The 24873-nt window shown below is 38.8% G+C and overlaps 1 protein-coding gene across 7 annotated transcripts in view; it reads right to left on the bottom strand.

The window, feature by feature from the left end:
• The window catches only part of CAMKK1 (calcium/calmodulin dependent protein kinase kinase 1), a 382369-nt gene that overhangs the window by 181666 nt on the left and 175830 nt on the right, over positions 1 to 24873 (bottom strand). For all 7 annotated transcript variants that reach the window (XM_073615054.1, XM_073615060.1, XM_073615058.1 and 4 more), the window contains 2 exons: positions 23298 to 23345; positions 15291 to 15344 (listed from right to left, as the gene is read on the bottom strand). In XM_073615054.1, the coding sequence (XP_073471155.1) occupies positions 15291 to 15344; positions 23298 to 23345 (102 nt within the window). The remainder of the gene's footprint in view (positions 1 to 15290; positions 15345 to 23297; positions 23346 to 24873) is intronic.

Raw genomic sequence — 24873 nt, 5'->3', positions numbered from 1 at the left:
GAGGGCCGCAGTTTGAAGACCCCTGGTGTAGGGTAACCTCAAGGGGATGTAAACAACAACACAATGGTGCAGTACGTCCCAAAAAAGCTAAACCGCTGATCTTAAAGTTATTGCACTGAAAGCAACAAATTTTAAAAAGCATGTCAAACAATTCATCAAGATGGCCGTGGCAAATAGCGTCACAAGGTCCTGTTGCGCCTTACATGTTTCGTCATCTGATGTCCTCAGAGGCGGCGATGACCTTGGCTACCTTCATAGAGAACAATGGAGATGTGTAGCCAAGAAGGGACAAGAAGTATGCAATTCACAGGATTACCTGGCAAAATTAAAGCGTATAAAAGCCTGAAAAAAGAAAGCCAATGCGGCTGTTCCTAATCTAAGGACCATATTACAAGTTTGGTGGGTATGGATATGCTTTATTTAAAAAAAACAAAAAAACAATTAAAGTGTAATTCCAAATTCTAGTTTTTATTTCTTTTTTACGCTATCCAGTATTAAAAAATAAAATGTTTGTACTGTAAACTCTTTTTGGGGTCCATTGAAAGACACAAAATTCTGTAGCATTTTAAAGCTCCTACAGAAGAATTGCACACTGGCAACCAAAAAAACACTAACCAGTACAGGACAGCCCTGTCCACAACCCTCATGCCTCAGTTTAGTAGCAAAGTAGTAACGCGAGCATGAAAATAAACAGAGTGACCTGTGTCTTTCAATGGAATCCAAGAAAAGGACTTTATGGCGAGTATAGAAATTCCGTTTTTTTTTTCTCATCCATTCATTGAAAGAAAGCAACCTGAAAGCTGGCATTAGATGAGGACTGGATACTAGCATGGTAGAACTTTGAAAAGAGCAGACGACCAGGCCTTGCAAATTTGAAAATAATGCTTAATGTTAAAAAGCCAAGGGAGCACTCACAAATCTAATAGCGTGCGCCTTGACAGGAAAGAGTGGAACCTGCTCGCAAGACCATAGTTTTGAATGATGGACAGCTAGAGTCAGCTGGGGCTGGTGGAATGAGATGCCAGTGTACCCTTACAGGGTCTATCCAGAATACAAAAGGAATCAGTCTTCCTGAAGGAGCAGTGCAGATAAGGGACTGGAGAAAATCTCCTGGTTGAAGCGATGGCAGAACCACCTTTAGCAAGAAGAGAGATCTTGGCCTCAACACCAACTTGTCTACCTTGTCCCTGTTCAAAACCAGAAAGGCTTACTTGCACGATGAGGCCGACAGTTTAGACACTTTAGAGGTGACGGCCAAAAGAAACACCACCTCAAGGAAGAGAGTCGAGAGCAAGAAATGTCTCTAATGGGCTCACACAGTGGTACTTATTGCAGAAAAAACAGATTCAGATCTGACTGAGTCAAAGGAGAACGAACAGGGGGAGCTACATGGGACACTCGTTGTACAAAGGTCTAAATTAAGAAATGAAAGATCAACAACCCCTGAAACAAGATAGACTGGGTAGAAACTTGCTGGTCCACATCCAGTTGTAGAAAGGAGAGTATGTTTCAAGAAGAAAATCTGAGGGTGGAAATTTCGACATTTCACATTGAGTGAAGGATGCCTTTCATATCTGATGATAGACCTCATGGGAGTCAGCCTTCCAAGCTCTAAACATTGTAGAAAGCACAGAATTAGAAATGCCCCTGACTAGAAAACCAGGACTTCCACAGCTATGCCATTAAAGCTAGCATCCATGGAGTAGGATGGCAGAAGAATCAAACAGAGAACAAAGAACAAACAATGCCAATGTCCATTTCTCCTGTGTCCCTTAATGAAAGAGAAAAAAAAATAATAATGAGCAAAACTTTACTTACCTACTCCACACTCCATCGCTGTCCCTACCTTATTCTTGGTCCAAGTGCCAGCGATCGTCCTTGAGAACTGAAGGAAAAAGGTATGTATATGTGGGGGTGGGACTTATGGAGGGCCAGGTGGTAGGGTTTAAATCAATGGAATTTCCCTTTAAATTACATTAACCACTGCATATTCACGTTAATATTTTCAGGGTAGGTCATTAAAATAATGGCAAAATGATAAAAAGTTAATTAAAAAAATAGTGTATGGCTGCTTTGCTTTGATAGTTTACAAGCTTCAGACAATACAAAATAGACAATAGACCCTAGTTAAATTTATATCAGACATGACGCAAACAGACTACGAAGCAGAAAGAGTTGAGTAATAGGTCAATAGATAATTGTAGTCACAACCTAAATGACTAAATCATATAAGATCTAATCATTCAGTCTAGAGCATACTCAGGCACATACTGTGAAACCAAATCAGAATATAATGTAGGAGGGCAACAAGAGGGTTATAATTAGACCTCACTATCAGCCAAAAGAGGGGAGATATGAAATGCTTTCCTAAAGTTACACTTTAAGTTATATACCACTGTTCACATCATACGTTAGGGTCATAGAATACAGTTACCGTATGTTTGGGAACATATAGTGAAAATATTAATACTATTTCTTCCTTTTTCACTTAGTGCATCATATATTTGCATATTAACGACAATCAAGTAGATAGTAATAATATTAAATATTACCAGCAATAATAATTATTCAATATAATTTTTTTTTATATATACTGTATTAAAAGCAGGCTATTGCCTTTCAGTGAGAACTAACGCTAAAGCATAACTGCTTTTTGCTCTCTTCTTAGGCAAAATTAGATGTTTGCTCCTACATTAATAATCTTAGCAGCTGAAAAGGTCAGAATTTCAATATTGTGTGATTGGTAACGTGACAATGAAGCTGCCACGTTGATATACAACATGGTTAATAAAAAAAAATTACAAGACAGAAAAAAAAAAAAATACTTGAGAAACAGCTAAATAAATTACTTTCAATTCAATGCAATTCCAAATGTCAGCTTACAAAATTGCTTTCAAAACACACATTTATCACTTGTCAGCATTAAACCCTCATTCATTGCAAAAAAATGTGTGCAAAAATATTTATTTATAATTACCAGTAGTTTAAGAAATATTATATAATTTGTACTGCCCTCCCCCAATATATTAGTATATAGCAGATTACCTCTTACATTTTAGGCTTTTTCCCTTTACTCTTACCAGAAATTCTGCAAACAACACTTCCTGTCCCTTTGAGTTTGATTTACTAAAAATGAAGAGTGCAAAATCTGGTGCAGCTGTGCATGGTAGCCAATCAGCTTCTAACTTCAGCTTATTTAATTAAGCCTTGACAAAAAAAACAAAAAACAAAAAAAACTGGAGGCCGATTGGTTTCTATGAAGAGGTGCACCAGATTTTGCACTCTCCAGTTTTAGTAAATCAACACCTTTGTGTCTATACTTATTTCTCCATTGTATCTATATAGGGATGGTTGTCATACAGGGTGGGCTTTAAAGCAAAACTACGTTTACTGTGATGTTGGCATAAAATGGAGAGAGGCAAGAAAGGGGATAACACAGCCATGTGCTGAACACAAGTTTGGAAGAAGACCTAGGCAGCAGGAAGAGGCTCCAGAAAAAGAGGATTGGTTACAGAAATCATGAACTATAACCCAAGCTAAGTATCTTTTTAGTGTATCCCTATCACATACAAACCATTGTCAATGCTCAATTGCTAGGAATGTTAGGTAGTGTGTTGTATGCATATTTGTAATACTGTATATGTCTTGTATTGTTTTCCTGCAATTACAATTAGTTTGTATGTACAGCATTTGTGTTTAGTAAAGCACATTAATACACTACAGGGGTTTCTGATCCCTAACCTAAAAGATACAAGCAAAATGGTCCAGCAGACACATTTGTTAGTAAAGGGAATAGTTTGTTGGGGCCAGCGTACCCCCTGTTCCCCCAAAGGGAAACTTTGGGTAGTGCCATTCATGTGAATGTTACTTTGACACGTGCCACCTACCCAAACATTGTTGCTGTGGTATCGGTGCCAGATACCTCAGCATACCTTCAGAGGTCTAGTGGTGTCCATGCTGCAATGGGTCAGGCCTGTTTTGGTGGCAAAAGTGGGGGACCTACTCAATATTAGGTTGGTTATCATAATGTTTTGGCTGTCTTATTACGTTTTGATCGTTTCAATAAGTGTTCTTTCACTATTTTTTTTTAAAGCAGATTTTAACAACTAATAAAAAGTCTAATTTCTAAATCTAAAATGTATTAAATACAATAAAAAATGTTCCAACCTGTCTAATATCTTGTTTAGATTTAAATAAATTAAAGTGAAATATGGCCAGGCACATTTTCAAGATATGATTGGAACAGTAAAACAATTAGACTACAAATTATGTTGGTATGTTTGTGTTCCTTCAAAAGCATTAACTGCTTGCTGACAGTATAACTTGCATATACAGCAGCATGGCGGCTCTCCTGCCGATCTGGGGCACGCATGCGCGCTGCCGGCGACCTGCTCCCACTGTGAGTTTACACAGTGGGAGCTGATCTGAGGGAACCATGGACTCAATGTTCGCCAGAACCCGCCGATTGGGCAGATAGGCAGATTGCCGTTCTGGCTATTTAAACAAGGCAGATCGCCATTCTGTCAGTAGAGAAGGCATCGACCCCGTGTTCCTGCAAAGCAGAAACATGGATCAGTGCCTTCCCCTAGTAAAAGCACCTCCCACACAATACACAAGCACTGGCTAGGCACACAGATAACCCTTTGATCGCCCCCGAAGTTAACCCCTTCCCAGCTAGTGTCATTAGTACAGCGATAGCGCATATTTTTTAGCCCTGATCACTGTATTTGTGTCATTGGTCCACAAAAAGTCTCAAAAGTGTCAAATTAGTGTCAGATTTTTCTGGCGCAATATCGCAGTCTCACTATAAGTCGCTGATCGCTGCCATTACTAGTAAAAAATAAATAAAAATTCCATAAATATATCTCATACTTTGTAGACGCTATAAAACATTTGTGCAAACCAATCACAATATTAGCCTAAACTGATGAAGACATTTTTTACCTATTATTTTTATTAGATATGTTTTATAGTAGAAATTAAAAAATGTAGGTTTTTTTTTTTTTTCAAAATTGTCTTTGTTTATAGCGCAAAAAATAAAAAAAAGGCAGAGGTGATAAAATACCACCAAAAGAAAGTAATTTGTAGGAAAAAAAAAAAAACAGACATTTTATTTCGGTACAGCATCACACGACAATGCAATTTTCAATTAAAGTAAAAGTAAAGCAGTGTAAAGCAGTGCCTGGTCATGAAGAGGGGGATCTGCTGGAGCTCAAGTGGTTAAAGAGATTCTTTTATCTGTTCGAAAAAAAAATAATAAAAAAAAAGTCAGCAGCAACAAATCCATCCATTTTCCTACTTAAGACAAAATAAGAATTCTTATCAAAAATCTTAGGGGATGTTCTGAAACCATTAGCCCAAGTCTTGATGGTTCACCTAATATTTCTTAGGACACAGCACCTTAACTTTAATCAAAATGCTACCACAGAAGATTTTAATATATCGCTGAAAAATAGTTATATCATTGGTCTCTTTATTGTATAACCTGTTTCATTGCTACCTTTACAATGCATACAATGTAATTTTTCCTGCAGTCCTCTTGTAAGTAAATATAAATATAAATATAGAAAAAAAAAAAAAACAACTCTGCAAAAAAATAAATAAAAATTAAACTTCGCAGCCTCCCTGGTTACTAAGAGCTATACTTTTGTTTCTCATGTTCAAAGGAATACCTCAAACTGTCCAAATACTGTATAACCTACATTCATTTATCAAGGTGATGGTTAGAAAGTAATGCTGAAAACTGCTGTCTGAACCAGTAGTTGAAAAATCTGTGATATGCTTCTACTATTATCCCCATGTGCTATACCAATTCACTGTTCTAGGCTTGATAAAATAATAAAAAGGTTTAAAGCTCAACAAAATGTGCGTTGACAAGAGCAAAATTCAATCTCAATCTCTTCTTCTTACAATGGAATAACTACAATATGAAACTGATTAAATTATGCTTGGCTGAATAATAGCATGGCACTTCTTTTGTTCAATCCACTCTGCATCTACGCATCCACTGCAGCTCTCATCTTCAGCCATAGATAGGAGGTAACAGGAGGCATAAACTATACAGTATAATAAAACTGTGTGCTGTACAGTAAAATATAATTTAGAATAATGAATAAATACAGGTAGTGCCAAATGCCAAAGCATCTGGTATGAGCTGAAATGTGTTGTCTGCCCATTTCTTGCTATTATTTTATGACCCTAAGCAATTTAATGTACCACAAAACACTTTCTGTAATGCGGGATTGTAATTCTGCTGCAGAAAACCCCACTGGGAGAGACTTTCCCATATTGTCACTTTCTGTAACACTGCTTGACAGCTAGCACTGATAACTCTGCAAAGATGTAGTGCTTGGATTCTTATTCCTTAAATTTTTACTAATGCTTTTAATGGGTTGTGTTACGCTATACTGGGTTACATACTACAGCATAGCGTACACAGATCAGTCATAACTTTCTAACCACTGACAGGTTAAGTGAATTACATTGATTATCTTGTTACAATGGCATCTGAAAATCAGTGGGTATATTAGGCAGCAAGTAAACATGTTGTCCCTGAAGTTGTGTTGAAAGCAGAAAAAAGATGCAGTTAGTTGTGTACAGTATGGGGCCGTGTAGCCAAAGACTTGTCAGGGTGCCCACGCTGACCCATGTCCACAGCCAAAAGTGCCTACAATGGGCACATGAGCATCAGAACTTGACCACGGAGCAATGGAAAAAGGTAGCCTGGTCTAATGAATTATGTTTTCTTTTACATCATGTAAATGGCTGGGTGTATGTGCATCGCTACATGAGGAAGAGATGGCACCAGGATGCAGTATGGGAAGAAGACAAGTCATGGAGGAAGTGTGATGCTTTGGGCAATGTTCTGCGTGGAAACCTCCTGCCATTCTTGTGGATGTTATTTGACACGTATCACCTACTTAAACAGTTTTGCTGACCAAGTACAACCCTTCATGGAAATGGTATTTCCTGATGACAGTGGCCTCTTTCAGCAGGATAATGCCACACTGTCACACTGCAAATATGGTCCGAGAATGGTTTGTGCAACACAACAAAGAGGTTGAGGTTTTGACTTGGCCCCCAAGTTCTACAGATCTCAATCCAATCGAGCATCTGTGGGATGTGCAAGAAAAAAAAAAAAAAAAGTTTGATCCATGGGAGCCTCACCTCACAATTTACAGGACTTAAAGGATCCCCCACTGATGGCTTGGTGCCAGATTTCACAGCATACATTCAGTGGTCTAGTAGAGTCCATGCCTCGACTGGTCATGGCTGTTTTAGCAACAAAAGGGGGGGGAACCTACTCAATATTAGGTGGGTGGTCATAAAGTTATGGCTGATCGGTGTGCAGACAAGAGAATGTATATTAATTAATACATAATTATAAGGGTCCTTTCACACTGGGGCAGTTTGCAGGTGCTATTGCGCTAATAATAAAACAGACCCGAACAAACGGACCCGAAACAGCTGCTGCGGTCTCTCCGGTGTGAAAGCCCAGAGGGCTTTCACACTGGATCGGTGCGCTAGCAGGACAGGAAAAAAAGTCCTGCTAGCAGCATCTTCGGAGCGGTGAAGGAGCGGAGTATACACTGCTCCTTCACCGCTCCTGCCCATTGAAATCAATGGGACAGCGCGGCTATACTGCCAGCAAAGCGCCTCTGCAGAGGCGCTTTGCGGTGGTTTTTAACCCTTTCTCGGACGCTAGCGGGGAGTAAAACCGCCCCGCTAACGGCCGAATACCAACGGTAAAGCACCACTTACAATAGCGGCGTTTTACCGACGCCCCCGCCCCAGTGTGAAAGGGCCCTAACGCTTTAAAAGTTACTCTGTCACCATTCTACAAATGAAAAAAAAGCTGCATGGGAAAAAAAAGGATTAATAATCACATTTTGAATGGATAGACAGGTTAGGTTAAGGGCTAAGTGGTTAGCACTTCCACCTAACAGCACTAGGATTGTTGGTTTGAATCCCAACCACAACACTACCTGCCTGGAGTTTGAATGTTCACCCTGTGCCTGCGTGGGTTTCCTCACACATTCTGGTAGGTTAATTGGCTCCTTTATTGTGTATGCATCAATGTGATATAGGGACCTTAGATTATAAACTCCTTAAAGGGCAGGGACTGATGTGAATAAATAAATCAATAGAAATATATATATATATATATATATATATATATATATATATATATATATATATATATATATATATAGTGCCTTGAAAGGGTATTCATACCCCTTGAAATTTTCCACATTTTGCCAAGTTACAACCAAAACGTAAATGTATTTTATTGGGATTTTATCTGATAGATCAACACAAAGTTGCACATAATTGTGAAGTGGGTGGTGGGGGGGGGGCGTTTATTTCCGTTCCACTTTACTCTGATACCCCTAACTAAAATCTAGTGCAAACAATTGACCTCAGAAGTCACCTAATTAGTAAATAGGGTATACCTGGGGGTAATTTAATCTCAGTATAAATACAGGTGTTCTGTGAAGCCCTTAGAGGTTCGTTAGAGAACCCTAGTGAACAAACAGCATCATGAAGGCCAAGGAACACACCAGACAGGTCAGGGATAACGTGGAGACGTTTAAAGCAGGGTTAGGTTATAAAAAAAAAAATCCCAAGCTTTGAACATCTCACAGAACACTGTTCCATCCATCATCCGAAAATGGAGAGTATGGCACAACTGCAAAGCTACCAAGACATGGTTGTCCACCTAAACTGACAGGCCGGGCAAGGAGAGCATTCATCAGAGAAGCAGCCAAGATGCCCGTGGTAAATCTGGAGTTGTGCCATACTCTTTCCATTTTCAGATGATGGATTGAACAGTGCTCTGTGAGATGTTCAAAGCTTGGGATTTTTTTTTTTTTTTTTATACCCTAACCCTGCTTTAAACGTCTCCACAACTTTATGCCAGACCTGTCTGGTGTGTTCCTTGGCCTTCATGATGCTGTTTGTTCACTAAGGCTCTCTAACGAATCTCTAAGGGATAAGGGTATTTATACTGAGATTAAATTACCCCCAGGTGGACTCTATTTACTAATTACGTGACTTCTGAAGTCAATTGTTTGCACTAGATTTTAGTTAGGGGTATCAGAGTAAAGTGGACTGAACACAAATGCACGCCACACTTTTCAGATATTTTTTTTTTTTTAAATTAGAAAACCATTTTTCATTTTCCTTCCACTTCACAATTATGTGTCACTTTGTGTTGGTCTATCACATAAAATCCCAATAAAATACATTTACATTTTTGGTTGCAACATGAAAAATGTGGAAAATTTCAAGGGATATGAATACTTTTTCAAGGCACTGAATGCATTGTGTGTGTATATATATATATAAAGCGCTGAGTAAATTGATGGCACTGCATCAGTACCTGTACATAAGTACCTGTAATAAAATACTGCAGGCTGAAAAATCTTCTGCATCGGACACACGTCTGGGGTTTATGGATACCTGGTCCTGCTCAAGCACTGGAGTTTTATCTACTGGCCCCTGTGTCTGTGACTTGTAGCGATGGAGGGTAAATAACAATATCTCTTCAATACAGGGAACACTGTTGTCATGGGCAGCAGAACGGGTGGCGAGTATTAAAAGACTTCTTTTCCATGTAGCATTTTAGATTTCATTTTGGTGTGACAGCGTCCCCTTATCTTATAATTAAAAAAAAATGTATTAAACCAACGTAAATCACTAACTACAGGCAATCACAAGAAAAGAATAAAGGAGAATTAGGGTATGATTTATTAGCAACCTCTTTTGCCAAGACTGGATACGTTAAGTGTTCATTTGAAAATTCCCCCCGCAAGTTGCGTCTGACTTTAGAGACAAACAGAAAATTCTTAGCTACCACCTTTTAACAATTAACAACTTCATCATCAATCTAGGAGAAACCTGCAGTAATCTTTGGGATGCCTTGTTCTTTTTTGTGTACTTTTCAGTGCCAACAATTGTTTGTAGTGTACCATGAAGAATAGTTGGACGTCAAGTAGGCAATGTTTTGTGATACTCTGCAGTCCTTATGTGGAAGACAAGCATGAGTATTCTTAATATTTAAAACGACAGCATGATATACTGTACTACACTGCAGTAAATTCCTCAAATGGGGAGTAGTGAAGTTAGTAATTGAGAAGATTTACTGTAAGTATGGTCGCGCCTATGACTTTTTCATCTCTCTCTCATCTCAAAAAAAAAGGTACTGCTCTTTGAATCCCGACTTGCAATACAGTTTTTCTTTATTTAATTTTTTTTTTATTTAAAGCTGAACTCTTTAAATACAAAAGTAAAAAATTCTCCCTTGCAGTGGAGCTGCCCCACATAGCAAGTGTTAAATGCTTGTTTATCTGAAAAAGCAGTTTACTTACCTGATCCTCCACTCATGAAGGCTCCTCCGTGCTGCAAGACGGGTCTCCCGTAGCCTCTTCTCTCCTATGCTCTTTGTACCTCAGATAACATGCACATAATTCCCCTTTCACTAGATGCCATAATTGATGACAATATAGTTCAATGATTACTCTGTACAAAGTAGACAACACAATGCTTCTACTAGCATATTCAGGTCTTAAATGTTCACATTGTTAATGATGTGACAAGGTCAGCGACAAGGAGGGATAGAGCATATTAGGATGATGTCAACTAATTTGTACCTGGAGTAGAGTAGAATTTCTTATTTTATGTAGCCTTTTACATAAGTCTGTGTTTACTGAGGACCCCTGGTGTGAATCACTTATCAATTATCCCTTGAAATGTGTTCCTTTACTACCAGTAAATCAGTATACTTATTGTAAAAAGAAGAATACAGGAAGTAAAGTGGTGTCTTAGTTCCCACTTAATTTCAGCCTGATGTGGAGATTTCATGTTCAAAATAATATAGAAGGTTAAATAGTTTAGGAGGGTTGGGAAATAAATAGTGGATTTGTATTTCAAATAAAACTCTTACCTTAAAAGTAATGGTAACAAAGAATATGTTTTAAACTTCTAGAAAAAGGCTACCGCATTAGAAGGGTTCCATAGTAATGGAGGTGTTGGTTGGGTTGATAACAAAATCTCAATGTTTGCATTCCCTGTTCCTCTTAGCGCAGAAGCATGCACCTCCTGACATCTTTCACTGGAGTTACTTCCGGGTTCGCAAGAGCCACCAGTCACAACATGGGCCCTGAAAAAAAAACGACTCCACGGGCCTGATTTTTTAGTGCACATGCGCCGATGACGTCGGCAGCAGCGCATATAGTGAATATCTCCTACATTGTGAAAGTTTACGAGATATTTACAATACCTACGGGTAAGCCTTATTATAGGATTAACTGTAGGTACAAGTGGTGTAAGAGTTTACAACCACTTTAAGTGACAATGCTGCCGATTTCCTCAAACCTTTAGCGGTCCCTGCACATACCAGACATCATCACCCGGTATAGGAAGTTTCCCATTACTGAAAATGTTGTACCTCTCTTTAGTAGATCATGTGATATGTAGGAGCCACAAATAAGGAGTTCAACAGCATTGTTACCAAGTGCCAGGTCCATTCTGGGGGTAATGCAGAGAGTTTGTGATAACACAAAACGGCACCCACCTCTGCACAGTTCCAGTTATTTATATACAAATAAAGATACACACATCAGCACAGGCACCTAATGATGCAACCATGTGGGACTGTACCCACAGACAGCGACATGCTGTACAGTCGGTCAACTGCTTCTACTAGACAGGTCCCCCTCTGTAAACCCTTTGGTACACAGGAATGAGTCAAAAATACCTCCTACCCTGTCCGATTGGCACATACCAGAAGATTATAGTGGCTTATACTTTATAGATCTATGAATCAAAACCAGTATGTATATGGTTTATCAATTGTATTGGCTTTTTTTTTTATAATCCTTTAGCTGAAGATCAAGTACCATCTAAATCCAAAAAACACTGAAAGGTTTGCCAATTTTTTTTTCACAACTGTATACGACATCACAGTTGCAGGTTGCAGAAAATAGCAGCCCAAACATGCAAGCTTGATCTAAACATAAAAAAAGGCCAAAGTCAATATTGTTCCTGTATTATAAAAACGAATTGCTTGAGTACAAGTTCATATTCAAGCCTTCACTAGCGGTGCTCCTTGAAGAGCAATCAGCATTTAGAACGCTCTTTAGAGAGCATTTGATAGGCAGCGAGGAGACATTGTTATGCCACCTCACCTCCTACCTTAATCCCTTGAACCCCACACTAGCGCACCACAACTTACTGTTGGGGGTGCGAGTTTTTGATGCCCAATTTAGTAGAATAGGTAGCATTCAGTGGGTGGTACTGCCCTATGAATTTTCCACAGCATGTGCCATGTGTACACCCCTTCCAAGTAGTAGTGGTTGGGGGGGCAGTAAAACCCATTATGCAACTGCATGATTTTACCATCCACCAACTGCTATGGTAAACAAGTTTTTAGAGTAACAGCCATTTTTGTCATCATGCTATACAACAATATATGAAGAAAAACACTACAGGTCAGGAGGGAAAGCAAACATTTTCTACATTTCAGAATATAAATGATACTATAGCTGACAATATTCTTCTCTTGCCTCGCATTCACAGCTGACAGCTCAAATTCATAGAGGTCATTCTAAAACATTACAATAGTGGCTTTGGATATAATGATCATTTCAAGCCAATTCCAATTATGCATACTAAAAAAAAAAAAAAAAAGACAGACGTTTGCACCCTATTCCCTGAATTTTTTTAGAATAAGGACAGTTATAAGCTCAGAAACTTTTAGGAGGCAGGTAGTCATGTCTTTTGCTTTGTTATATATGTAGGTATGTTTGAATGAATGTTTACTGCATTTGTGTCATTTTTTTCCCACAAATAGAGCTTTCTTTTGGTGGTATTTAATCCCCTCTGCGGTTTTTATTTTTTGCGCTATAAACAAAAAAAAGAGCGACAATATAAAAAATATATGTATATTTTTTACTTTTTGCTATAATAAATATCCCCCAAATTAAAAGAATACAAAAATTTCTTCATCAGTTTAGGCCAATATATATTCTTCTACATAATTTTGGTAAAAAAAAAAAAAAATTGCAATAGGCGTATATTGATTGGTTTGCGCAAAAGTTAAAGTGTCTACAAAAACTATGGGAAGGATTTATGGCATTTTTTAATTTTTTATGGCATTTTTTTTTTTATACCAGTAATGGCGGTGATCTGTGATTTTTAGCGGTACTGCAACATTGCGATGTACAAATCGGACACTTTCAACACATTTTTGGCACCATTGACATTTATACAGCGATCAGTGCTATAAATATGCACTGATTACTGTCTATATGTCACTGGTAGGGAAGGGGTTAACACTAGGGGGCGAATCAAGGGGTTAAATGTGTGTTCCCTAGATGTGTTCAAACTGTATGGGGATAGGACTGACCGGGGGGAGGAGACATATCATTGTTCCTACTTAGTAGAAACAACAATATGTCTCCTCTCCCCTGACAGAACAGGGATTTGTGTTCTTACACACACAAATCCCCGTGCTGGCTCTCGCATCGGGCCCTCGGGCAGGTCTTAAGGGGGAAGACGTACCCATACGGGGTTCCACCCAGCGGTGTCATTCTGCCGCAGTATATACACGTGAGCCGGTCGGGAACCAGTTAAACTGAAGTTAAATATCTGATTTAACATATCTGGGAACTGATTAGGCTGCATTGATGGGCACGGACCCTTATTTTGCTTCACAGTTCTTTGTTTCAAATTTTATTTTTTTTCCTGAAACTTCCCTCTTAAAGTGAAGGTGCGTGTTATACACCGATAAATACGGTATATCCAAATAACACGCCCAAGTTCATCCTTAGTCCTGAGTGGCGCTCGGGGATTCGTTGGGGGCCACAAAGGATAGAATAGATACAAAAAAAAATAAATATATTATATATATATATATATATATATATATATATATATAATAATTTAATAATTTATAATAATTTATTTATACACACAGAGAAACAGAGAATTCCTGAAAACACTAAGACCAAATTTTAATGGTTCAAAGAATTTCAGGCAAAATGGTCGGCCCTCACGCATGTTCACGTCATCAAATCTGGTCCTCTTTGAAAAAAGTTTGGACACCCCTGTTTTAAGCTAATAAGCGGTGTAATAGTCCCTGTCACTGGGAAAAGGGATGGGATCTCTAACCCTGTGTCCATGTCTTATGGAGAGCCAGCAGGTTGTGTGCCCAGGTGCACACAGCCCATATAACGAGGGGCTAGTGAGAGCAGAGAGTGGAGGAAGGTGGAGTGTGTGTAGCTTGTTGCTACTGCTGTGTGAAGACAGACCTGTGTCTGGAGAGTGGTCTGCCCTGCGGGAGTCTGCAGCCTATGTAAAGGGGATTCTTTGCCCAGGGACTGGGAAAGGCTGGCCAGCCTTGAGAGTCGGGGAGACTGAGGAAGCCAGTGAGTCCAGGGGGCTGTAAAGAATTGGCAAATCGGTTGAGAGCAAGCAGAGGAACTGCTGACAAGAGAGCCAGGTGGCTTGGTATGTTTTCCTTATTTTTTTGGAGTGCCTAATGAAGTTAAACCCCTGCGTGGGAATCCTGAATGGACCTTTTTGCTTTTGTTTTTCGGTTTAATAAACGTGGGCTACCAGGCCCTTAACTATAATGCCTGTCTGAGGTGGACTCACTGCACTAAAAACGCATTTATCGCTTGAGCTAAATACCCCAAACATTACAGCGGTAAAAGTAGTACTGAATACTGAAAGACTAAAGCTGGATACACACTATACAACTTAAGTTGTTACATTTCCTTTAGATTTACCCTTAACTATATAATGCTAGGGCCTGCCTCAATGCATACAAATTTAAAGTGTTTAGGTTTGATCTCATATTATATGGTTTTGGTAAATCTAAAGGTAAAAATCTGAAGAAAATTGTATAGTGTGTATCCAGCTTTAGTTTGGCAAGAGAAAACCAATTCAATGCAATCTCACTGCAGCTGATTGTGTGGCCTAATGCCAAACCATCTGGTCAGATGATCTTATCTGATGGGGAGGGTCAACCAATGAAAACTATTATGTTCGGTTTCATCAAAATCTTATCACCAAATTTACTATAGGATTTGGTTATGTGATTGATTGTAAAATGACGTAACAGTTTTTTTTTTTCGTTTTTTTTACAGAAAACCTAAACAAACAATTTAAGGCTTCTGCTGCACTTGTGAGTTTCAGAGTAGGTGATCTCATTCCGATGATAGACCCATTTTATTCCAAGATTATTAGTTTAAATCGCAGTAAGTGAGAGATCAGATATCACTTACGTAATATTTATCATCCATTTGATTGTAGGCAAGCTTTACAACTCCATATGAGCCCTATAACAAACAAAAAACACATTTCGAGTTACTACTGCATATCATATTCCACATTTTACAGATTTTACATTGCTAGACATTTACACAAGGATTCATTAACATAAAATTCATTATGCCTCTCAAGACCTGCTTCTATTTTTAATACTGAATCAATCTTCTGTTCATTGGCGCAATAACGTTCACCAACCATTGGGTGTTCTTAGTGTACAAAGGCCACCAGCTGCCCTATGACAGCAACATTTTGAGCTCATATGTTCCAAATTATTTTCACAGGTTTTTTTTTTCTGACAATCCACTTTATTTGTTGCAGCTTAGATAGATTACAACATCTTGGAAGTTTGCATAAAACCCAAATATAGATTAAACCAGCATTAGCACATGCTCTTATACTCACCAACAGAAAAATTAAAATTACTTGCTTGTATAATGAAGAGTTGAAGCTGTTATAGCCTCAAAGGGTGGGCCAACTCAATATTGAACCCTACAGACTAAGACTGGGTTGCCATTAATATTCATGTGGGTGTACATCCCAATACTTTTGGTAATATAGTGTACGTAAACATTTAGAAAACAAAAACCTGCCATTGGGAATATTAGGTATATCTGCTTTCAGATGGGCAGTTGGGTGCGGTAAAAATGGGGAGGCTGAGCCCCAGTTTTACTGTCACCCAGCCACCCACTCAAACTATAAAATAACAGCCGGATATGCTGTTTACATATCATGGCTGTGGAATTTTTAATTCTGGGTACAGTTTGAGCTCTGCTTGCCAAACGCATCCATTAAGTTCCATTGGTGTCAGGAATCCTATGCAATACACATGATTGCGGCACGGTAGTGTGGCATTATAGGGTCAAATCCAAGATGACTGCCAGGAAAACCAAGGTTGTGGATGGCTCTGCATGATCTGAAGTTGGGAGAGGGCACCCTGAGGATGGGAGTTCTACTTTGGGCATTGTCTTACAGGTGTTGCAAAATGCTGCCCCCTGCATCTCCTTACCACATTTGTGACATAAAGAGGATCCTGCAAGCCTTCTCCTGTCTGGCATGCTGCCCCATCAGTGCCCACCAGGCTCAGATACCATAGGGAATGCCTCCTCCCCACCCCAGCAGGGGTACTTACAGTCCCAGGGGCAGAAATAAATGGTTTGTAAGCTTCAGCAGCAGTAGGGCATCTTGAAGATGGAGTGCAGAAATTTGTGGCAACAGCAGAACAGTGATACACACTAGTGTTGGTACATATACCTACACATGTAGAACATAACTGGAAGTTTAACAGCTGCCACACTGCCCCTTCCTGGCCTCCTTGCGCTCACAATGGCAGTCAGGGAAAAAGCCCGGCATAAATATGGCACTACTCCCCAGGCCCTTCAGGTTTTTCGCTATTCCCTGGGTCTTCAGGGTCACCAGAGAGAGGTAGTAGTAAATGCAAATCACAGAGCAAAATTGTCCTAATGCAAGCTCTTCTCCAATTAGCAATTAGTGAGGTAGTAACCCCACTAAAGGGAAACAGCCAGCCACATTTCTTCACACAAAAATGTCATAAAGGAACAGATGCCCCACATAATAATTCCTGACCCCAGCCCTAGCAAGTAACCCCAAACTAAGGAGAACCCTTTAGCATCTTCTCCCTGCCTTCAGCAGAAATTGCTAGGAGTCACAGCTGTTTACCATAGTACTGCAAACCACCCCTGGCTAGAGCTGAAGTGCTACAGGCCTTATAGGGGGGACACTGACAAACCAACAGTTTGGCAGGTCATATGTGCCCCTCCCAGGGCATAAACACCAGCAGCTGCTCATTAGGATGGAGGGCCACTGCATGAACCTGCACGGTGCTAGGAACTGCATGCACGCAATGACTGCAATTGGAGGTATCACCAGGATCTTTATTATTAGGCCTATCACCCAACCAGCATGCTTGAAGAAAGCAAAGGATCCTAAGATTTCCAAAGAGAAAAATGATATGTGCTAACTAATACAAAGTATGTTAATGACTGAATGTCCACACCTGTGGACGGAGTTTTTGTCACTAGTAGGGGCTGTCCCCCTGAACAAAAGAGAAAATAGGATTTTTTTGTACTCTCCATAAAACCCTTTTTTCTGCGTTTATAGGAGGACACAGCACCGACCCCTCTGGCTGTCACATGTGTAAATACTTTTGTTTCTGTTATTTGCACTACTGTGCCATGTAACTGAGCTTCCACAGCTGTGGAAGCAGTTTTGGTCATCAGCAGGGGCTTTTCCCCTGGACTGTATTTTGTTGCATCAAGTGCAACGCCTGAAGGTGCCGATATACCCAGTTGATGACAATCCAAAGCAGAGCTGTGCCCTCCAATGAATGATAGAGAAACACACCTATGCTCTTGTTAGAAAATACAAAGAATGTTTTTTTTTTTCTTTCCAGAATAAAATGATTTTTGCATTTTTTACTTTCTATACAAAGACTGATCAATTCAAGTTTCAAACCTTACTGGTACAGTAAATACTGAATACAGGTTGCTAGGCACCATATTAATAATACACAGCATTTTCACTGCTGTACAAAAGAGACATAAAAAAATCTAAGCCATTTTTCAAAACTAAGTTCTGTACTGCATTCCCTAATTTCATAGCAGATTATTTTCAAGGCATTCTAGCCAAATAGAGGTCATTTTAATAGGTCAGAACTGGCTGAACACAGCGATCAGATACGATTACACCTAGCGTAGAGGTGATTGTAGCCATATTGGAGCACTTGCAACAACACAGTTGTGTACTATTCATGATACTTTATTTGCACCAACAGGTAAATATTCAGTCCAAGGTCTACCATCCCCTTCTTGGTTCAAAAAGTACTAATTTAAAAAAAAAACAAAAAAAAAACAAACAAAAACAAACAAAAACACTTTTGCCAAAAATGCACACAAAGCGAAAAAAGTGAGAAAGTTTGTGAAATAAGTAGTACAAAAGTGGTTTATGGGATAGTCCTACATTACATAATCATAGCATTATTCTGAAATGTTTCCCAAGACAATTCTAAAATGTTGTTTTTGGAATAATGCAAGGTGGAGTTATTTACAAGCAGGGCCCTCTGATTCCTCCTGTATTGAACTGTATTTTAACTGTACTGTCTACCCTCAAGTTGTGAAGCGCTGCGTAAATTGTTGACGCTATATAAATCCTGTATGATGATAATAATCCTAAAATTAAAGATGTGGGGTTTCAAAACAGTTTATTTCTTTTTACGTTAAATAAAAAATAAAGGATACAGATAAATGGAAACAAAAACATGACAAAAAAAAAAAAAAAAAAAACACACACACAGAGTAAACCACTATCCTCTTATTTAACTAGTCTAACTCTTTGGACAAACTATGTACTTGTGTACGTGTAAGTGTGAAATGTGAAATATTAAGCACAAGCTGATGGCTGCAGTAGAAACCATCAGCCTGTGTCAGTTTTACTCAGCCAGCTCCCAGGTTGAACGTGATGTATAGCTGCCGATCACTTTCACAGTGCGTGTAGCGTGGTGTCTGCCCCATGCCAGCATTCTTCCAGGATATTAAAGCAACAGATTATTAAGCAAAGATGTTAGCTAAAAATACAAGTTCATTTTAGGGCACATAACCGCAATATACTGTATTTCTAAATTTTTTGTTAAATTAAAAAAGAGGAGGTTGAGCCGAGTAAATAGATGCCATACATGTCAAACCTTAAAATTGTGCACGCCCATATAAAACACCCTGGATGCACGTGTTTATATTCGTATGTTTATGTACATGGGGGTGGGGCAGGCAAATTTTTTTTTTTTTTTAGGGGGTGTGTTTAAGAGCTTGGGGAATTTGTATTTTTTTTACACTTTTTTCACTTCTGTATAAAACCCCCACTGCTGCCGACGTATTACATATACTGGTGGCAGTAAAAGGGTCAATTGGAGCAATGTTCTGTGACACAGGCAGAGGGAAAAAAGTATTCAAACTCTTCTTATCAGGGAAAACTTTTATGCTGGTATTTATTTTTTTGACAGAGTCTCTGTCGAAAAAATTTTGGAGGGGTGGGTATTAAAGTGAACATATCAACTAACAATGTATGCATTGTTAGTCAATATGTTCACTTTAATACCCACCCCTCCAAAATCTTTTGTTATTCTCCTGTCACTCTGTTCAGCTGCCTGAAGTGAAGAAAATAGCTGGTAGCAGTATGGTTACAGTATGAAGAAACTTTTATTTTTTATCTATTTTTTTTTTATATAGAATTAACAAGTCGCTCAGGGTTTAACATATTGTACATTCACATGAGTCCCTGCCTTCCAAGGGCTTGCAATTTAAAGTTGTCAGATTTATACATGCACATACCAAGGCCAAATAAGACAGGAACCAATTACTAACCAGCATGTCTTTGGAGTGAGTGAGGAAACCCATATAAGCACAAGGAGAATATGCAAACTTAATGCAGGTCGTGCCCTAGTTAGAATTCAAACCGAGGAACCTAGTGCTGCAGGCATACTGTAAATGCCAACTAAGCCACTGTGCTTCCCAACATATGACAACTGCATATGACAGCTCTGGGCAAATCACTAAGCATCAGTGCTGTCGCATGAGTATAGTTCATATTCATGTTGTAAAGTACAGCACAAACTCTTGGCGCTATATAAATTCGCATTATAACATTAATAATGTCTAAACTACAACTTGAGTGTCCTAACACAGGGTGGTTTCTCCTACGCCCAGCAGAACAGCTAACAAAAGATGAGCAGTTTGTAAAAAGTGGTTTGCTAAAGCCTAAGTACACACAGGCCGAATGTCGGGCAGCATCAGCCAATTCAATAGAAACCGCCCGGCATTCGGCCTGTGTGAAAGGCAGCCGGTCTGACAGAAGCCAGCCATTCAGCCTGCTTCTGTGGAAGGGTATGGCTGAAAAAAGTCTGCCAACTAGCTCCCGATCAGCGCTCTCAGTTAGTACAGCGGCTCCGACCCGAGCTGTCAGTTTTTTTTTTTACTAAAAAAAAAAAAAAACCGTAGTAGTGTGAATAGCCTAGAGGGAGATCAGAATATATACACTTTATGTTTGCCTTTTTTAACTCTCTAGAATAGGCTAACAATGGGAATTTGTAAATAATCAACAGCAGCTTCATGAGAATTAACTGCTTATCCTGATAATAATAGCACTTGATTACACTTTCTATATATAGATTTAAACACATGCAAGCATGTAACAAACCAGATATTCTTAGAATTATATTTATTTGTATCATCACAGGGTGGTACTGTGGATACTAAAACATCTGAAATGTGCCACGTCCTGATTACCACGCTGGGTGTGGTGGATGGTCTAAGCGGGTGCTCTCTACAATTGGGCTGCCTGACCCAACATTTCAAATCCACAGTTACTAGACATGATCTGTGTTATGCTACCTTGCTACTATATTCTGGGCGTATTATGATGTGATACAGTGGTTAACTACCAATGGGTCCTGGTTCAATAGTGCCCTTATTCTTGTTGGATTATTAAAATATTTGGTGACATAACCCCACAGTCTCCGTTGTGGCCTGGACATCCTTTTACTATACTCTTTTATCAAACAATCTCTATCATGATGAATACATTATGCCTTAGCTCCTGAAGAAGTGCTACGCATGTAACATGTAGAGCCGAGCCACAGCACGCCTTAACCAAATCTACACCAAGCTCGTTGGACCATTGTCAATCATCTAGGGCGTTTCACACGATTATATACAGTGCAATTTTTGGTGTAATCGGTGGTGTGAATGCTAATATCTAGGCAATAATTATATTGTGGATTTTTAGCAATGTCTGTACATGTTTTTTTAACCTTTTTTGTAATAAAGAGGTTTAACTTTTAATTTTGTGTACTGGAGTGCCTATAAAGTCCAATTCCAATGTTCTTCACTAGTAAACCGGATATTCTGTTAATTTCTAATCTTAAAAAAAAGAAAAGAAAAGAAAAAAAAAGGCTATAGGCAGGTGCTGCATGCATTATACATTGAGCAAATTTATCGCATGTAAAGGAGCCGGCCGGCATACACAAAAACGAAGCCCGCCCTCCTACTCCAATCGGGTAGTGACGTCACTACGTGGCACGTAGTGACGTCACTACCCGATTGGAGTAGGAGGGCGGGCTTCGTTTTTGTGTATGCCGGCTGGCTCCTTTACATGCGATACTATCGCCTCCTATTTGTATGTGCATTACTTTATTTTAATAAAACCGTTTAGAATTTATTACACTATGGGCAGTTCTTTTTTCTTCTGGGCAATATATTAAATGTGGATGCCGGACGTGGGTCTTGGTGAGCGATCTCCATCATCTGAACACGGTTCCCACTGAGGTCATCAGCAAGCTTAAAGGCCTTGGCTGGGCTATAGCCACCTGCCTTTTTAGCTTACCATCCGGTAAGCTCAATCTACAGCTACGGTGGTCGGGCACTTTATTTGTGGAGGCACACTGTGGTGTTATTATAATCCTTTAGATCTTCAATGGACACTTATTTGTCTTGATGTGAACTGTTTGGACTTTAACTTTAGCGCAGCTTCCCCCATTCCATAGACTTTTCGTGTTATCGCACTGTATGCTGCTGCTGTTTGCTAACATTTTTCAGCGCGGTTTTTTACATTTTCCATATGTTTCTGAATGTCTCTAATGCTCTCATGAGCATCTGTAATTAACTATAGGTACTGTCCGATTAAATAGTGGTTTGGCTGCAATACTGTAGGTCCTGATGGCACCGTATAATGAGCAAATGAACTCCTGAAGCTTACATGAGCATAGTTGTTTAGGTGCAGTGAGACTAATATTCATTCTGTAACAGCTACCAATATCCTAATTTTCTGAAATACTGAATTAAATAAGTACAGGTCAATACATCTTCTGGTCCACTGTAATCCTCAGAAAGAGAAACTGCATAGAACAGAATCACATAAGAGGCTTAAACCAGACGATTACTGCAGCTCTGTATTTTAACTATATCCAGAGTGTTCTAGAATACCTGTCATGTATTAAATCTTATATGGAGGAGCAAGATTTAAGAATAAAAGTGAAGCCAACAAATGCATATGGGAGAATGGCCTACAACCCTATTGTCAATTGTTGATATTTCATTCAAGAAGCAAATGTACATAATGTTTTAATAGCGTTTTTAACCACAAAGAGAAACAAAGCATTCTTTGGACAGAAGTAACCAGACAAAAAAAAGAAAAAAAAAAAAAGCAGCATCATATATAGACTACAAATCTATTCACTCATTACAGAAAAACACAATAATGTAATTTAGTTTATAGAATGCAAGAGTAGGAATTTTTCAAACTGCACTGCTTCTAATCTTACGTACGTACCATTTACCAAGATGGCACATAAAAATCAATTTGGTTCAGGTGTGTTTTTAAGCATAACTAAAGGCAAAACATTTTTATTTTTATTATTTTGGATAGAGTGGAGAGGTATTAGAACACCTGTCAGGTTTTTATTGCTGCCTGTGTTCCTATTAGGGAGTCATGTTTACCATATCATCAAAGAAGTAAAAAAAAAAAAAAAAAAAATCCCAAATCTTGGGTTGTCCCCAGAACAGGAATAGAGGGGAAATCTTCCAATGGGGACAATAGTTCTGATGACCCTTGGGAAAACTAGGGATTCCCTCACTTTGGAGAGAATTCCTCAAACTTCCTGTTGTGGTTATGGGACAGGAAGTGAAGGGAAATCTCCACAATGGGACATAGATGCCAAAAGAGAAAAAAAATGACAGGGGTTAACCCTCCATTAATCTAGCCAACAAAAAATAAAGTTTTGCCCTTAGTTCTACGTTAACATTGTAACATTGTAGTAAAGTACTCCTTAGTGCATTAGTGTGGAATGTTCTGCCCAAGACTGCATCTGGATCTATATGTAACTTGTGTTATTCAATCTATCTGGACAAACAATACACGACAGATATTTAAGTTTTTAACATTTATGGAATACTCACTTTGCCAATTTCAGTTTGCAGTTTGTACTGGTTCAATTGCACACAATCCTAAAAAAAAAAAAAAAAAAAAAAAAAAAGTCATCAGTCCAGAAAAAAAGATAGTAACAATATCAGCAAACAACTATTACTTTTAAAATATAATTTGAAAAGGTCAAGCCAAATTTTTACAATTTTCTTTGTGAGGAGGGTATGGATAATAGGCAGATGACCTTCCAGCTGTGTTTCTGCCCCCACCCTCTCATTTTTATTATGCAAATTGACAGCCCAAATGATAAAAGCCACAAAATTTTCCCTGAGACAAGTCCACTCCGGGCATGCTAACAAGATAAATAGTTCAGCAAAAAGAAAAGAATCAAAGCGGGTCCTGGAAATTAGAATGTTGGAGACACCATAAAAATCAGGTTTACAGAATACATTTGTTTTTTTCAAAATCCAGTTTGGAGAGGGTTTATAATAAGTAGCAATTTACCAGTACTTGGTTTAATTAGTTCCTCACAAAGCTATATTACGTAGTTGTGTGAATTGAAAAGAATTATGAACCTTTTTTCCCCATGGGATAAAAATGTCAGTATCTTCTTTTTGATCATCGGGATGTGTAATAAGTACTGGCAGCTTAGCCTGAATATCATCATGATGGACATCAACCTTTACTGCTTAGGACACTTGTCTGAAGACGAGCACCTAAATCATTGTCAACAATATCTAAAATTAGAATTTATAGATCTCTTATTGACAGCTACAATAGCCTCTCAAGAATGCTTCATGATGGTGTCTAGTAGATGATCAATAGCCTGGTGTGCATGTCTACTTTTCTAAATAAACACATATAAGGGCTCATGCACACAGGGTATTTACATTTTTGCTATTTTTGCTATGAATGCCCTTTATTCCTGGCTGGAAAAAAGCAGCTCGAAAAACACAGCTAAAGCTGCATTTTGCATGCCCATTTGGTGTTAATGCATTCTATTGGCCAGAATATTAATCTTAATTAATATCAAATTAAAGAATATTATTTTGGCCATTAGAATGCATTAGCGTGCAAACGCACCTACATACTTCCAGTGTTCATTTGCATCTATGAGCATTTGTTCTCCTCAAAAAGCTCCTCTCCTGAACATGCTGGTGATGGGTTTTTTTTTACTTTGTAAACGCTCCTCTTCTAATATGCCTGTAAATGCCTATGTGTGCATGGACACAGGTTAACATGAAGGTGCATTTACAGGCAGAAAAAAAAAAAAAAAAGCCAAAGGCCTCTAAAAGGAGCGATTTTAAGCTCAGTTTGCATGAGCTCTCAAGGATGTATGCATGTTTGAACTACAGGTGGCTAAAGCAGGGCTTCAGGGTGATATTTAAAAAAACACTACCAGTGAATGTGGTTATCAATAAAAAAAAAAATCCTAATTACTTTAAATGCAACTAGTAAAAGAAGCTCAGTTTGGCTCGATTTTAGCCTCTTGTAAACCTCTTTACAGCAATACGCTTATTAGGGGAAAGAGAGAGGTCACATGGGCTGACAAGGAACATGTTAATAGGAAAGGGCAGAGGGATGACTTCATCAGTATGTTGTAGCTCCTTC

This window comes from Aquarana catesbeiana, linkage group LG02, assembly GCF_042186555.1.
Source record: "Aquarana catesbeiana isolate 2022-GZ linkage group LG02, ASM4218655v1, whole genome shotgun sequence".
Lineage (NCBI taxonomy): Eukaryota > Metazoa > Chordata > Amphibia > Anura > Ranidae > Aquarana > Aquarana catesbeiana.
Note: the sequence above shows the minus strand (reverse complement) of the source record. Positions and strands in the feature narration are given on the sequence as shown.